Source organism: Cygnus atratus, chromosome 15, assembly GCF_013377495.2.
Source record: "Cygnus atratus isolate AKBS03 ecotype Queensland, Australia chromosome 15, CAtr_DNAZoo_HiC_assembly, whole genome shotgun sequence".
Classification (NCBI taxonomy): Eukaryota; Metazoa; Chordata; class Aves; order Anseriformes; family Anatidae; genus Cygnus; species Cygnus atratus.
Genome location: NC_066376.1, coordinates 10,996,119 through 11,013,463, shown reverse-complemented (window position 1 = coordinate 11,013,463; position 17,345 = coordinate 10,996,119). Strand labels below are relative to the sequence as shown.

Here is a 17,345-nt window from a genome sequence, read left to right as displayed (position 1 = left end):
ACTGCAAACCTAGGGCAACATGACATTTGTTTTCTGAAGTATTGCTGTTCTTCTAGGAAGCAGTCCCTGGATGTGAGATATAATGATTTTCTAGGCAGCTGTAGACTGGTGGATTCTATTCACAGCTTTAGTATGAGAGGGTAATGGCAGTGAACTGTCAAAATGAAGGCTTGTATGCTATTTCCAGTTCTATGAAAAATTACCTTGTGAAAGCTTTGTTATGCGATTTGTAAAATGCTGTGTGTGATGGTTGAGTGCCTTCTCAGATGATGAAAATTACTTAGAAATGAGGGCTCTAAAGGGCACATAAATATAAGCAGCTGTGGTATAATAGGTAAGATTTCATCTCTAAGTCTCTAGACTTCCCATTCAATATGTGTTTCTTAAACTAAAGTGTATTTCAGTGGATTTTTTGCTTCTTCCTAGCCTGGCAGCCTGATTCAGCTGGAAAGTAGCATGCAATAGCAAGTCTTATACAAAAAGTATATTTCCTTTTTTGCTCCCAAGCTTATTAAAGATGAATCCAGAAATAGTTATTTCCCCCCTACTTGGTACTTATACAAACTTTCCTCTTAATTTATCTTTGTGCTTTTTGAAAGTGAAATGAGTGCCTCATTTAGTCCAGTACAGTATGTTAAGTTTTCAAATCAAGAAATATTTATGCAAAAAAAAAAAAATCTTAAGCTTTACTTTTGGGTTATTACATGTACAACTTAACGAAATCATAATTGAATAAAAACAGTTTACAAACGGCAAAAATATGAAAACCATTATGAATATCAGGAAACTGATAGCGTATGGGCTTTGCAGAAAACCCTTATTGTTACGTTCTTCTCAGAAAGCTAAAATTCCCATTTTAAATGACTATAAATACTGCATATGTATTTTAATATAAGTCCTAATAACAGGTGATTAAAATTAAATATTTCCATACAAAATTAAATTAGCCTCAAATTATCATATAGACATCAGTCAGTGTAAAATCTAGAGATTAGGAAACTGGCTCACATTACCTTTAGACTAAATTGTCTTTTGCTAACTAAATGAATCCATTCTCATTCAGTCCATTAATCAGCAAGCTGTAATCGTAGTGACAGTTATAAGGCCATCTTGTTATATTTTTCCAGGTATTATTCCTTCCTTAAGCAGTAATTAGTGACAGACTAAGTGCAATGAATGCTGCTTCTGATTAACATTAGGTTACATTTAACATACTGCAAGGCAAGATGCAGTGATAATTTTTGCTGCATGACTGAATTGTTATGTGACTGGGATCGTGCATACAGCACCAGATGGTGCTACTGGGGGAGGGTGAAGGGGCCAGGACTCCCTCATCTTCTGATTAAGTATGCCTGAATTATTTAGTTTAATCTTCAGAGATTGTATCAGGCATGCATACATCTGTGATGTGGACATGGCTCAATCTGTTTTGCCTGATACAGGTACCTCTTCTTTATTCGTATGTCCTTAGGTTACATACAGCACTGCTTGGTACATCAATTTGCATGATATTGGAAAAATCCAAATCCCAACTGCCACACAGATAAATAGAACCGTTGAAATACAGCTTTTCTGTAAATAGAATCGAGACATGAAAGTGTGTCTGCTCCCAAGAGATCACCAGGTTACATGATTTCTTAAAGGCTAGCTTCAGCCAGGGTTGAGCAGTCAGGCCCGAGCTAGCATTGCATTCAGCTGCACAATGAGTAACTAACCATCTCCCCAGATGACACACGCTGTCTTGAGAGCTGAGTCTGTCCAGTCTGATGGGTGTACTGCTGCAGCTCACAAAGCTTCAGTTTGCTGAGCTCTAGGGAGGTACAGTAATTGAGGAGCTCTTCCAATCTTTTTCTTCTTCCCTCATTCTCAGCCTCTGCCATCCCCATCAATCTCAACAGTTCAGTCAGTGTCACCTGTGATGCTTTGGATTGCACACTATGGGTTGCAACTGGTGTCTTCTGGTTTAGGCCAAAGGATGTGATACTACAGAGGAATGGAATAAATGCATCAAAATTACTGAAACAATTATTTCAGCCTCAGAAGTGAATGCTATTGCATTGGATTTATGTTTTTTTTTTTTTTTTAAACAAGGCTAAGGTAGTCCATGTAATGCTGGATGGTCACAGCATCTCCCCACCGGAGGGCTTTCTTATCCGCAAGGGACCAGGCAACTGCCACTTTGACTTCGCCCAAGAAATTCTCTTCCTTGACTATCTGCAGCCCCAGCTGATTAATAGGGTACAAAAGAGGTAATGTAGGATATTTTTATTATCTGAACCACGTAGTTTCTCTCTGTTCGATATTTATATGTATTTTCTTTTGAAGCAAATCTGTAGCAGCTAGATGAAAATATAGTGTATTTTATTGAGCATCTAGATGAAAATATAATGTATTTTATTGAGATCAGAGAATGATCTATTACATAATCTGGGGAGCAGAGGGGTGTGTGTTTTGACTTAGTTTCTGGGGTTTGTTCTGTGCTTTTCTGAATGACCCAAGAGTGTACATACAAACTATTTTGTTGTGGTCATTTTGGCAGGACTGGTTCAAAGAGAACGGAACAAGCTAGTATGGACTATGAAGCACCATTAATGCCATGTGGTTGTATCCTTCTCTGTCATTTTCTTATTTGGTACATAACTCCAAAGTGTTCTGTATAATGTTGTAATGAATTGTGACAGTTTTGAATCCAACAGTTTCTGGTGCTTTAAGAAATGACTGAGATACCAAGAATATGATGAGAAAGGTATGAATTAAGAGTAAATAAATGAAACAGAATATAAGAATGTGTCACCTGTAGTAAAATGCTCCAGTAGCTTTTTTTCCTGCCTTTTGGAATCCACCCAAGCTAGAGCTAGAGGTTCATAAGCACAGTATCCTGCCAGCCTGTCAAAACTAGAAGTAGTCCGTATTTTTTGCATATCTTTGAATGTTCTCATTGCTGTTTCTTGGAATTTGTCTTATTTTACATCTTTGTTAAGGCTGTGTTGACCAGAACTATGTAATATTTTTGCCATTTTTAAGTTTAAAAAGCCAGTTGAGCCTTCTTAAATAAGCGCATGATGAGCCTTCTTAAATAAATGAGCCTTCTTAAATAAGCGCAGCCTTTTGTGATACTACTTCCTGTCATGCCATCCATCTACTTGACAGGCCTTTTAAATCCATTAGGCTATTCTAACCATAGGTTAGAATAGAATAACAGGTCTCAGCAAGACTAAGTTCCTGACCGTTTCATGAAAATCAGTGGCTGGGTAGAGGAAAGAGAAAAATAGGTGCTCCACTAGAGAAATGGACAGCACACACTCTTATTACGTTTTCTGCCATTCAGTGAAGGGGCATATTTGCTGGCCAGTTATCACTCATGCAATTCAAAACCAAGCAAAGGTGTATTCAGAAAATGTAGAAAGGCAATAAAGCCTCCAGATAAGAGCTGTGGTGTTAATAAGTTGCAATATATGATGAGGAAGGTCACACACTTAAAAATAAATAATGAGAAAATAAAAATAACAATAATAAAAAATCATTAGTTCTTCATCTACAAGGAAAACATACATGAGCATATGTGAATGTAAGTAGATAGACTTTTATGTAGTTGTTCCAACTGCAGATTTTCATTTTTGTGCGTGTATTATCAGTATTAGAAATGACAGACTTTTTCTCTGAAAATGATATAGTTTATTCACAGGGGTTTAAGACATAGTAAAGTCTGCAGTGAACAATACATTTTTTCACCCATATTATAACTAGATAATGGAACTTGTTGCTACAAGATGTCACTTCAAAGAGGAAGGATCATGAATGATTGGACTTCTATAGACATTAAGAAGAGTTAGGATTGTTATAATGTGTATTGAGAGTATTAAAAAAAACCCTCTTCCCTCTTCAGGGATTAAGTTGCTCTTTAGGGACTAAAAAGAAATTCTTGATGGCTGCATACTCTACAATATCTGTCTACTAATGTTTCTTAAGTATTTTATATTTTTATGAAAGCATTAGGTATTGGCCACTGCTGGAAACAAGGATGAATTGTGATTTTTTTCCTAAAAGCTTTTCTTCATTTCAAACAGAAATTTTCGGATTTGAATAGGAAATGCAAATTCTGTGGTGTCAAGGAGACCTGACTAATCTGTCAGACTGTATCTCCAGTTGTAAAGAGAATTGGCAAGCAGCTGCCATCCAAACTTGGTGCCAAAAAGCATGGCACAACTTGCATCTGTTCAACTCCTTTACACTGAGATAAGGTGACAGCATCCAAAGTATTCAGGTTTCCAGAGCTGTAAATCTGTGTTAAAAATATGTAGCCTACTTTGGTATTTGGCTAAACAGTCCGTGTAGTATCAGAAGCATCTCATACACTGCAGATGAGAATGTCTAACATTGAGATGTGTGTTGCACAGTCATTTTTGAAAGTGCAAGATAAATGTTCTGTTAGGATAAAGTATCAGCATCAAAATTTTCCTTAATAGCTCTTTTGCTTTTCAGTTGTTTTTCAGTTTCAGCTTCTGACTACTTGGGGTGATCCATACTACATTGGTTTGAATGGACTGGAGCTGTTCAATGAACATGGAGACCAAATCTTACTGACTGAGAATAGTATCCTTTGAATTTGATTCAGTGTTCCATGGGTAACCAATAGGTGGTATGAAGGACACATCTGAAAGATTCATAGTAATCAGGGTCACTGAAGAGTTGCACTTCAGCACTCTGTATCAACTAAATTTGGCCTCACCTCTGTAGCTGGTAAGCTTATAGAGCAGGTAGACCTAGAAACCATGTTAAGGTATATGGAAGACAGGGAGGTGATTGGAGACAGCCAGCACGACTTTACAAAGGGCAAATCATGCCTGACTAACTTGGTGGCCTTCTACACCAGACAGCATTGGTGGACAAGGGGAGAGCAACTGATGTTATCTACCTGGACTTGTGCAAAGCCTTTGATATGGTCCTGCACAACATCCTTGTCTCTAAGTTGTAGAGCCATGGATTTGATGGATGGACTGTTTGGTGGATACAGAATTGACTGGATGGCCACATCCGAAGAGTAGTGGTCAACATGTCATTGTCCAGGTGGAGACCAGGTGGAGTGGTGTCCCTAAGCATTCCATATTGGGACTGGTACTGTTTAATGTCTTTGACATGGATAGTGGGATTGAGTGGACCCTCAGCAAGTTTGTGGATGACATGAAGTTGAGTGGTGCAGCTGACCACTAGAGGGACCCTGACAGGCTTGAGAGGTGGACCCGTGCAGTCCTCGTGAAGTTCAACGAGGCCAAGTGCAAGCTTCCGGCACCTGGGTCGAGGCAATCCCAAACATCAGTACAGACTGGGCGATGAATGGGTAGAGAGCTGCCCTGCAGAGAAGGATGTGGGGGTACTGGTAGATGAAAAAACTTGACATGAGCTGGCAATGTGCACTTGCAACCCAGAAAGCCACCTGTATCCTGGGCCACATCAAAAGTATGGTGGGGCTGGATGGGATTTGTGCAGCCTGGACTTGGGCGGAGGTGTTCCTGCCTATGGCAGTGGGTTTGTATCTAGATGATCATTAAAGGTCCCTTCCAACCCAAACCGTTCTCTGGTTCTATGAATCTTAAAGAGCTGGAAGTGTATACCCCCATATAGAACTGATGTTGTTCAATCACATTGTAAAAACAGTGTTTCTTAACCAACTAAAAATGATAAAAACATGGATGCTATGTGAATTGTATGTCTCAACAGATCCTTATTGCCTTATAAATAGAGATTACAGTGAAAAAAATCAAGATTATTTTCTGAGAAATTTTTATTTATGTAGTGTATGGTGCATGATGAACTTGAAATCTCCAAACCTGTGATGGAGAAGAAACATTTTGAAATTGAAGTGTTAATAGTTTGTTTTTAAGATCAGGGGATTTTTAACTTAAATTGTATGCCTTTACAGTATGTCTTTATTGTATGTATTTACAATGCTAGGTAAAGATAGCACAGCTAGTTTGGAATAATCACCTGTTTCTGCTTGTACGGCAGTGTTTCTTGGATATATTAGGATCCCAGAAAAAGCACATCTGTCTCGGTGTAGTACTACATGTGATAATTCAGCTACCAAGTCTGAAGCAAGCTTTTCTTAAATAGCTGAGTCATTTCTGTGCTATTTCTTAAATTCCTTATAAATACTGAGAGACTCCGGCCTTCTAGAAAGCAAAACAAGGGGAAACTATTGTCCATCAAACTGGCTTGCTAGGGACTTATAATTCTGAAGACAATGCCATCCATCCATATTTCTTTGCATGTCTTTAACATACATGTGTTTTAAACTGAAATATTCTCTTACAGAGAAAGTCTAGTTATACAGAAAGCCTATAGAAGGTTTCATCTTTCCCTCTCAAAGAAATGAAAGAAGGCCTTATTAGACAATTAATGATTTTTATCAGAAGTATTGAGGAACTTCAGGAAAATGTAGTCAGACTGATGACTGTGTCCTACAAGGATACTTTTCTTAAGGTGTCTTTCATATGCGTTTCTACATGTTTGTGCTAAAAAACAGTGGAGCTTTGTCACAAAATAAATAAATAAAACAACACCTGGGAAGTGCCTATTTCTGATAAGGGAACTTTATTGATGAAGTCATGAAGATGTACTTTAAAAGAAATGAAATGCAGCTAGTTAATTTCCTATTTTAAACATAATTTTGAATGCCAGAATCTGTAAGAGTTTTACTGCTTTTAAAAATGTATTCTCAAGTTCCTCAGCTACCTAAGTAAACTACTTGGAGTATTTTGTAATTTTTACTGCTCTGTTGTAGAAAACTTGCTCATGGAGTCTGGAAGAGCAAGCATGACCTTTTAAATATTTTATTTCTGAAATGTCCTTTACGGTTATTTAAACTTAAAGCTTTTTTTTTCAGATATTGCTGCTTTTCCAGATAGTGTCAATGTTTTGGAAGATGTATCTGGAGATATCCGAACTCCAGACAAACTCGTTGACAGAGTAAATAACACAACTGATGGCAGACATATGTGGCTTGCACCAGTTCTTCCTGGTTTGGTACATTTTCCCTTTTCATTCCGTTCTAGTGATGTGCATAGATGTGGCCAGAAGCATAAAAGAAAGGGAAAACATACATAATCTTTAGGTAAATTTGATATTAGTAAAGTAGGCTACCTTTCAGAAGACATTCTCTTTATTCCACTTTCTCTTCACTGAACAGATAGCAGCGGAATAGATCTCCCAGCTTTGTAACCTCCTTATTATTTCCATGATGCAACAGCAAAATAATTTCTAGAGGTTGCATAGACGTTTTTTCAGCTACTCTGATAATGTTACTGGTAAAACAGCTTAATATATGTGTTTTGTGCAGTAAACACCTTTCAAGTGGGAATGTGCTAAAATTGTAAACCATTTTTGCAAAAGGCGATAAATTTTGTTACAGTAATTAGAATTTCTTCAAACCTCATTATCTGTCTTGAATTCAAATTCATAAATTAGGCATGACAGGCATAGTATTTCATGTCCTAAAGCTCCAAGCGATTGAGCCCTTTTAGAAGCAGCATGTTTAATATATGGGGTACCAAATATCTAAACAGGAAAAGCAGATAAACTTAGATGGGTTCTGACTTTGTTTTGGGAGAGAACATTTTTTGCATGGGGCTGTTTTGGACATCGTTAAGATGTGTTTCTTAGAGGATAGATTTCAAAAGTAATAAAATGTAAACCTAAAGTGTGATGTGCTATAGCTTACTGTGTTGGAAAAAGTCCTTACAGCATATATTACAGTTATTTATTTAGACTACTATAAGCAAAGAATTAAGTCAGTTTTTAAAATAATTCATATATTATTTGATGATGTAATGCAGTGGGTATAGTTAAGATAAAACTTTAATTATACTTCGGAATACTGACTGCTTGTGTTTCTTAGGAAAATGGAAGTTCTGTGTAATGCCTGAGGTTCCTAGGGTCTAGATCCCACATCTTGAACCTGGTAATTAACTCGGGATGCACAGATACCCATTGTAGCATCGTGAATGGTTGATTTGACAACCATCTGAGTTTGCATGTCTGACGTGTTAATGTCCTTATAAAAACATTATTGCAGAGATTTTCATTTTGGCAAAAGGAAAATAGTGCCTGAGGTTCTAGCACAGATCCATACGATGTTTTGTGTCATCATGTCTGGCACCAAAGTACTGTAGATAAGATATTATATGTTTACCCTTTTTAACACTAATATGTGATATGCAGGGGGGACAAGTAAGCAACGTAATGGCCCTTTCTGTACTTAAGCTGTAGCGAGTGATACCTTTTCAAGATCCATATAGTTCTTTCCTCTCTGCCATCTTCCATGGTTTGGTTGCAAAGCCAGCGAGTACAAATGGATTAAGCAAGCAGCTTATTAATGATCATTGTCTATAGTTGGGATGCTGAACCAAGTCTTCTGTATCCTCATTGTTAGCTTGCTGTGAAACATTCCAGTTGTCTAGAAAGCTGAATTAACTTTTTGCTACATTGGGAAATTTGAAAGCTTTAGGAAAAAATTATATAATGGGACTTTCTTTTCCTTTCCAAATTTATCTTCCTTTCTACTTATAAAATTTTAGAGATTTATTACTAACATAAGTTTGGTTTGAATTCTTTGTTACCCTTTTGCTGATATTTTGTTTGTTTGAATGCATTTTCCATCAATTTTTTCATTTTCTATAACACTAACAATTGTCTTTGGACATTTTAGCCCAAATTTTCTCCTGGAAAAGCATACATAAAAGCAGCTTTATTGACCACATCTACCTCTCTTTCTTCAGTACAAAAAACACATAGTGATTTAATACAAATAACAGTATCTTCTACAAAACATTGAAGGATTAAGACTACAGAGGATGCTAGAGGGGGAACATAGGATACAGTGGCCTAAAGTTGATATAGTAACTCATAAAAGGAATAGCATAGAATTAGCTGTTGCCGTGACCTAATCTGTGTTCTTAACATCTTGACATTGATGTCACTTGAAGATAAAATGAACAGTATGTCAGGCAATAATTATTTGGCAAGCATTAGGAGAGTTGACTGTGTACCTGTTTTTGCAACTTGTGTGGGGTGCACAACTTCTCTTAGAGTTTTGTTGGGATATAGGAGAAATTTCAGTGTTGCAAGTAGGAAGATGGATTCCGTTCATAGCCAGCTTGTCTCATGCTGAAGCCCATGTCTGTGTTTTGTTGATGTAATACTCATTAAAAGTGTCTCTCTACCCCTCTCCCAAATGATTAGCAGTCCTGAATGACAAGCTCAGATGCAGATATCATCTGCTGAGTTAATGTACATTTAAGAGGGCAGCTCTGGAGAAGAGGCAACATCTGTGAATTATCAACAGAGATGATAGCTGAACTTAAATCCTTATCAGTTTTCTGCTCTCTAGCTATATCTCTTTAAGTGCAGACCAATTTTCATGAAACTTGTACGAGACTTATCTTTGGGGGATTTGTGCTCTAAAATATAAATGAATTCTCTTTTGCAGGTGAATAGGGTATATGTTATATTTGATGTACCTACTACTGTTTCAATGATCAAGTTATGGAATTATGCCAAAACACCTCAGAGAGGTGTGAAGGAATTTGGTGTAAGTAATTTTGTATGCCTTGTTATTCATTTGGTGAATCATCTTGCCATGATTTCTGCACTTTTTTCAGTTTACTTCAGTGTGATTCTATATAGTCTCAAAGAAAGGGATTTGTATCATTTAACACTGTATTTAATATTAAAGTGATTAACCTCTGCAAGTCACATGTCCTGTTTATCAGATGTTTTCAATAATTATATAATTGTTTTAAGGTAGGATAATGCTTTTCTTTCTCTAGTTACTATAGAACAGGTCTGTAATACTGATTTAAACCACAAACACAGGTTTTGGACAGTTGAAGTGAGTTGAGATTCATTAATTCCTAGATTTAAGAGTGATTCACTCCAGTTAATAGAAGGGCAATTACATAAAGCATGAAATACATTTTGAGTACCTTTTTGAAAGCTTCATTAGAAATACCAGTAAGAAGACAAAAACTTGGGGGGGGGCGGGGAACAAAAACCACCAGCAAATGGAACAAAATGGAAATTTAGGCAGACAAAAACTAAAGTAATGACTGGACTTCTGAAACTAATAGCGCAAAATGATTTTTAGTTATTTCATTGAGAAGACTGCTAAAAGTGATTCCTAGAATTTTTTTAAATCTGTTTTTTTTGTTTGCTTTTTTTTTTTTTTAATATCTTTAGCTTCTGGTGGATGACTTGCTTGTGTACAATGGGATTCTGGATATGGTGAACCATGTCGTGTCAGGCATCCTACCAACCTGTGACCCAGTGGTCCCATACCATACCATTCTCTTTACAGACGATGAAAAGATTTGCCATCAGAAGAGAAGTGTTATTAGGTATGTGGGTGGATCTTGACTGGAAGAGTGTTGTTTTCAAAAAATGTTTTTGTGACTAACGTTAGGAGTACACAAATAGGTATAAAAATTCCCTATAAAGCATACTCAACCCCATTTAATGGTTAATAAGCAATAGTTGTTTTTTTTGACATAAAAGGACAAAAATGCTAGCACATTTGCTTACAGGGATTTCCTTTGTTTCTCTAAAGCACAGGAAAGTGCACAGGTGGTGTGGGCCACAGGCAATACCAGATGTTAAAGTAGATTATTATTGTTTGGAAGTATCGTGTTAGACTCGTGCTTTGTACAAGTGGCTGTGGTGTCATGGTAAAATTCGGTGGTAAACAGTTTTTCAAGTGAAGAAATTACTGAAGTGAAAAATATCTTGAGGAATTATGAGTTTTGAGGAATTTTTCAGTGGGATACAGGAAGAAGGAGAAATGAACTTTTACTTTCTTCAGTTTAACATCTTCATTTTAACATCTTTGAGTATTATTTTGTTGGAAGCAGGGAAGTTCCGCCTGTAGTTATAGACCTCCTTCGCATAACTTCCTTTACACATGCTTAAAAGACATATATCTATTGATTAAGTTTTAAGAGAGAAATCCTTTTATGGTCTCACACAATTCATGATCTGTTTTCCAGTCAAAAATATGCAGTCTTTTCTCCTAGAATTCTTGTGCAGGAATGTTCTTGGTCTTCCTTCTTAGCTTGTTTTTGCAGTCTTCTATTCCTTCTTTTCCCTTATGCTACCCCACTAAAACATAGGGCACTCTGGCAATAAAACATAGATATCTACTATATCTATATATTTTTTAAAAATGTGTGTATTCTTGAGCTTTTATATGTTGCTACTTCTGACTTTCACACGCCATTGGTAATATTTTATGAACCCTGAACTTAAGTCTCATGTTATCATCAGTGATGTAAATTCTGATTTGCTCCAGTATTGTTTCTCCTGTTGCACTGTGTTGGTTTGAGAGGTATTAATTTTTTCTGCAAGAATAGAAGCGTGTTGTGTGTAGTATTTGTAAAGAAAAGAAAAAAATCAAAGGCATGGATTTTTTGTTTTCGTCTGTGTGAAAGGGAGATGTTAGTGTTGTTTTCTTTACATTTTTTTTCTGTAAATTTAACTTTGAATTTATTGTTTCTTTCACATAAAAAAAAAAAAATCTTAAAATTCTGTGGCAGCCTGTAAACAAAACTTATCACAATGAATGAATATTGCAGAAATTTTTCAAGTAATACTATATCAACATTACAAAATAATGTTAAGTTCCATATGGGGATTTTATACCCTCTTTGTACAGCACTAATGTAAAATCTCTCTTTGGTTGTTGTGGTTCAAGCTGTATAGGCAGGCAAGAAAATTGTAGCATGAATTTGATGTTTATATTTGAATGTGTGCCTACTGCTACATATGCCACTAGTTAAAATTGGCAAAAAAATCAAACCAAACAAACAAAAACAAACAAACAAACAAACAAAAACAACTTCAGGTAGATGCAGACAGAATGCCTTGCCTTTCTGTGTAGTCTCATGATGTGTTTGTGCTTCAGTGTTTTTTTTGTTTGTTTGTTTTTGTTTTTTGTATTATTTCTTTTAAGCCTCCTGGACCTAAGTAACTTATTTGGTAACCTTTTCCATGACAATCATAGCCTTACAAAATGTTGATTATTTCGGTTATTGTACTGACTTTAATCTTTTCAGCAATCATATGGGAGATCAGGATGTACGAATGATGAATGAAAATCAGATTATCACAAACAGTAAAATGAAGCAGGTTGTGGCTGATCCAGGTTAGTTCTGTCTTTACAATTTTCTGCTCATTTTCTACAAAGACAGTATGGATAATAAACATTGTTAAAGACCTAAGCTGGGAAAAATGGGAAGACTTACACCTCTTTTATTTATTTAGCTCTACTTTTTCTTAGGAAAAAGCAAACATGAATGTCATACTCTGATGGATTTTTATTCTGTATCTAACTCTGAACGTGGATGAAATAAATCAATGGCCTATGTGGCATGTAGTTGTAGCTTATACCAACACATAAACAGAAGTCCTCAGGAAAGAAACTGACTTAAGGTAAACTGAAAAATAGTGTTATAGTACAGGTCCAAAGATAGCTTTTGGAGTAATAGGCTTGTTGCATCCCCACTGGCCTTTTAAGCAGCTTTAGAGATGATGCATATGTGTCCTAGAACTACTTGCTTGTTGTTCCTCAAGCAAGTCCAAAATCACAATAAATGGAATAGGGATGAAAAAGTGTTGACCCTATTCCTCCCACTGTCTGTCTTGTTGGTCTTTTGTCTTACAAAGTGATAACTAAAGAGCCTGGTTTTATTTTTTGTTTTGCTTTCTTTTCTTCCCCAAGAAGGAATAGTAGATTGTATTTATAGTCTGAAGAGTCCCTGTCATTGTACATTATATGGGATAGCTCCCTAATACATTACAAATTCTCAACCAAGTTGGTATATTCATGATTGTTTTTCTCCAACAACCATGACAATTTCTCTAGTTAGTTTCTCTAAAAAGTGTTTCATAAGTATTTGATGGCTTTTAGTAACAATTCTGTAAAAGAATATGAAGTGCTGTCGCCAGTGCAAATATGTCTTCAAAATATTAATACATTAGCACTGGTTGTCTCAGAAGTATCTTGCACATATCTGTGTCTGTAGTAATGACATCCTGGGTTGCAGTGCAGACATAGCTATACTTTACAAGCTATAGGGTATCATTGCCATTGCTGTCACATCTGTTGTCCAGATATTAAGGAAGGAGAAGGCCTTTTTTGCCACCTAAAGATGGGCCAGTCCTCATCTCTTACTGTGAGGTTATCTGTTGAGGATTGCCTATTGACTTCTGTCCCCTGTCACCTCTATAGTACTTACTGGTATCAGACACAGGGGTTAATAATACTAATTCATCAATTAGTGACAGAATAATTTGGGTTGGAGGGGACCTCAGGGAGGGCTCTTGTCCAACCTCCTAATTAGAACAGGACCAACATTGAGTTCAGACCAGGTTCCCCAGGAAAGTGATTATGTAAGACTTTTTCTGGGGGAAAAAGGTTTTCCTGATGTCTCTGGAGTCAGACCGTCCTCTTTGTTGAAAGATGGAAGTAATTTTGCCAGGATTGCTTTCAGACGTTGCTTTTCTACCTCACCTTGTTGCCCCATCCCTTATCTTTCTTTATTTCTTCTATATCCATCCTATTCCCTAAATATAATCCCAAACCTGTGACAATCCCATTTAGTCTCTGAAGCCAGATCACTCATGTAAAATTGTAAATCCAAATGTTGGTGAGGAATGATACACAAGAAAGAACTAGCGTTAGTGCTCTGTGCTCTGAAATGGAACCACAGTTTGTGCTGTTCTGCCACTACTTCCCGTATGACCTGATTTGACTTCTGCCTTCTTTTCTGAGCCCTTGTGCTGTCAGTTCTGGGACCAAAACTTGTGTGTGTATCTATAAATGATCTTCAGCCTCCATTGAGAAACAGAGTAACAAATTAAATTACTTCCTCACCCCGATTCAGCTGGATACTGTTCCATAGTCTGTCACTCTGAGATCTTCTTTTCTACGGGGAAGTATTTGGCATCACTCACTGTCAATGTAAGATATATTACTGAAAAGAGTAGCTTAACTTTTATTCTGGGGTGGATATAGAAATGGAGATGTTTCTTCCTCTTTTTAGTCTGGGCCTTCAGTGTTAATAAATGAGCATTGTTTAAACAGCATTTAATTTTCCTTAACAGCTTTGCGTCCCAAAACCTGCATATGTGAAAAAGGACTGCAGAGGAGGAAGAAATAACATGGGATGGTGGCTAGAAAGTCCTGAATACATCCAGCCCTAGATACGTGTCATCTAGCTCTCCAAGATACGCATCACCTAAATGGAAGTTATTCTGTGTTTTCTGAACCACTTCATGTCTTATGAGAGGAAGCTTTATTTGCTAAAGGAGAATTTTCTTCAGTAATGAAATTTAAAGCATGAATTTAGTTTCCAGGTTCTTTTATTGTTATTATCTACACTGTATGAATTTTCTCCCGTCTCTTAATTGAAAATCCATAGAGGAAGAAACATATAGGAATGAGTGAGAACCTCACTGCTAACTGACAACTGTTCCTGCAAAGTACCAAGAACTTGGGTGAAGCATGATGGTCATAATGAGGTCTTTTAGAGTATTTCTTAAGCTTTAACTTTGAAATCCTAGCTGGTTGGTTGCAAAGCTTCACATTAGGAGGAAGCATCTGCATTGTTACTGATGAAGTATCCTGTAAATAGTTCTTTGGGAAATGCACTTATAAGAAATATTTGTTACCTCTCTGTGTCTAGGCTGCCAACTCTGTTTTCATGCAATGTCCCTCTAGTTGCTGACACTGTCTATGATATCAGAAGAGGTTCCACTGGGCATGCAGACATGTGATGATTGTTTTTAGAAAATGGAGGTCAGAAGTGGGTTTATCAAGGTTTAATAAAGAAGTTTCAGCTGTCTCATGCCTAGCTTTTTTTGGTTTGTTTGTTTGGTGGTTTTTTTTTTTTCAGTGAAATAACCATTTCTTTCATTGTTTCACTTTCACAAAAAAGAAACAGCAAAAAATATTTTTTCTGAAGGAGCATCCACTAGTACTCTACATATGCTCCTGCTACAGAACAATGCTCTCTTCTCCAGTTTTGCCTGCATTTGGTTATGTGAACAAGGAGGCTGTAGCCCTGGACTGCACCAACGAGACAAACTGCCAGCAATGTATCAACCCTTTTGAGAAATGGTAAATGCATTTTAACTAGCAGATGGTAAGGAGTGAACTGCATTTTTAAAATACAGAATACCCTGAATGTGTAGTCATTTAACCAGAAATTCTAACCAAATTGTCATGCTGCAGGATTTCTAGCTATGCAAATGTGCTTTTCACTGAAAATTTGTCAGTGGTGACAACCTGTAAATCTCTTATAAGATCTCATAGAACGTTCTACCTTTCTTATTTAGAACTCGTTCATTGTTTCCAGATAGAACTGAAAGCTCTGAAATGCTTTTATACATCAGAGATACACTATTGCAGCTCCTGATATAGAATCAAAATGTGCTGCTTCCCTTTCTGTAGTAAGTCAGGAGTGCAGTAGTGTGTATATTTGCTTATAAAATACTTAGCTGTTGTTGGCTAAGCTGTAAAGACCGAAGATAGTAATGCAGTTCCTGGATTTTTGTGTATTGATTAAGCAACAAAATGTCTCTTGTACTAAATTCAAAGCACTTCTAAATGTAAAACAGATGTCTATTTCTTTATAATATCAATAGAATTTGTTATGGAATTTAATTATTGGTATTGTTATTAGTGTGACAAGTGTTCTTGCTTAAAAAGTAAAAGATATGAATAAAATACATTTTCACAAAGCTTGCTTAAGAACTTCCTTTTCTGTAAATGAAAGTGCTTCTTGTCCACAAAAGCATTTGTATTAATTATTAAACTTGTAGGACGACATCTAACACTAGTGCTTCCTTTCATTGCCAGGATATCTAGAACAGGAAGTGCAACTCATCACAGTAGGGTGAAATTGGAATAATGCATGTGGCAAGACTTCTCTTGGGAGCATTGGCAGAGCTTGAATGAATCAGAATAAGCATTGTCATATTCCCAAGTGATAAACTATTTTTCTGAGTTTTATCCAGTCGTCACTAAAGTTAAGCCAACAAAAAAACTAAACTACGCGAGTATATTGTACTTTGATTAAAGGCTCTTTCCAAACTGCATTGACAAAAGAATCCTTCTGTTGTTCTTCAAGCTGTCTCCCACAGTGCACTTACCAGTGTAGCTCTGCCAAGAACCAGGTTCTAATTTTTTCTCCAAATCAGATAGCCGTTACATGAAACTCCAAAACAATTTGAGGAGGAGCCGAAAGAAGCATTATTGGTACAGCTAAGAACAGATAATAAATATAAGTGCTTGGAAGAGGAGAGGCTATTGCAATATTATTTTTTTATAAGACTTAAGGCATGATCAGAGATTTGTCATACAGGTGGTCTACAGATGAGATGAGGCCTGTCACATTGTCTGTTCTTCTAAGAAAATTGCATTGAATATGCAGAGAATTGGGTCTGAGAGGGAGAGGATTTTCTGTGCCGACCCCTCTTCTCTGTATCTGATTGATTACAGAGCGTCTCAAATCCTGTGGGACAGACAGTGGTTTTCCAACCCTAATGCTGTGAGCTGTCTCCAGGTTTTTTAATTTTTTGCAATTTCCATTTTTTTTTTTTTTTGGCAAAATACTTGGCCAATCTCAAATGGGTCCTGAACAATGCTGTAATCTCCAAATGAGAAGTATTTTAAGGCTGCTGTCTTCCACTTGCTGCCTCTGCTACATCACCATCAAGCCTTGTATTCAATAGAGAATAATGGGGATGGTTTTGGGAAACTGAATTAACAGGTGGCCTTGTCGGGACACGTTCATGGGCCAGTTGTCATGATCTGTAACTGCAAGAATGGGTAAAAGTAGAGGCTTGTACTTTGAGAGAGGTGGCTGATCACTTCCTTCCTCTTGTGCAGCACATCATCCAGGCATCCATAGGGTCACAATTCCTCTTTCCCTGCTTCTCTGCCACCAATTCCTCTCCCGCCAGCTGGTAACTGCAGCCTGCTTTCACACCTTTTGCCCCTGGAGATTCATATGCAGTGCAGCAGGCCTAGCACACAGATTGTCGGCCTCTCCTAGCAGCAACTTCTGCCCATTCAAGAGATTCCCCACAATTGCCACACTGTGGAAAGAGCATAAATATTGAAGTATTTCCAAAAATTTGTTAAGTTGTGGAACATCCTCCTCTGCATTGTCTCTGGCTGACAGAAGGGTTTGCCAGCCTACTGTCTACTCTGGCATGGCATCTGTCACCAAGGCAAGGCTTAATAAAGTCCTTGATACTGGTCAGTCGTATACAGAAAGTATCATAATGTTTAG

The 17,345-nt window shown here is 37.0% G+C and overlaps 1 protein-coding gene across 5 annotated transcripts in view; it reads left to right on the top strand.

Annotated features, from left to right (window-relative positions):
* KATNIP (katanin interacting protein) overlaps positions 1-15,787 on the top strand; it is a 70,619-nt gene extending 54,832 nt beyond the window's left edge. For 3 of the 5 annotated variants that reach the window (XM_035549222.2, XM_050713871.1, XM_035549220.2), the window contains 8 exons: positions 2,092-2,249; positions 2,540-2,604; positions 4,483-4,593; positions 6,884-7,023; positions 9,485-9,586; positions 10,234-10,391; positions 12,102-12,190; positions 14,152-15,787. In XM_035549222.2, the coding sequence (XP_035405115.1) occupies positions 2,092-2,249; positions 2,540-2,604; positions 4,483-4,593; positions 6,884-7,023; positions 9,485-9,586; positions 10,234-10,391; positions 12,102-12,190; positions 14,152-14,207 (879 nt within the window). In that variant the 3' untranslated portion in view covers positions 14,208-15,787. Of the gene's footprint in view, positions 1-2,091; positions 2,250-2,539; positions 2,605-4,482; positions 4,594-6,883; positions 7,112-9,484; positions 9,587-10,233; positions 10,392-12,101; positions 12,191-14,151 lie in introns of those variants that run through there. The other 2 variants (XM_035549223.2, XR_004779025.2) reach the window with 2 other exon arrangements.
* The last annotated feature ends 1,558 nt before the right edge of the window (positions 15,788-17,345 follow it).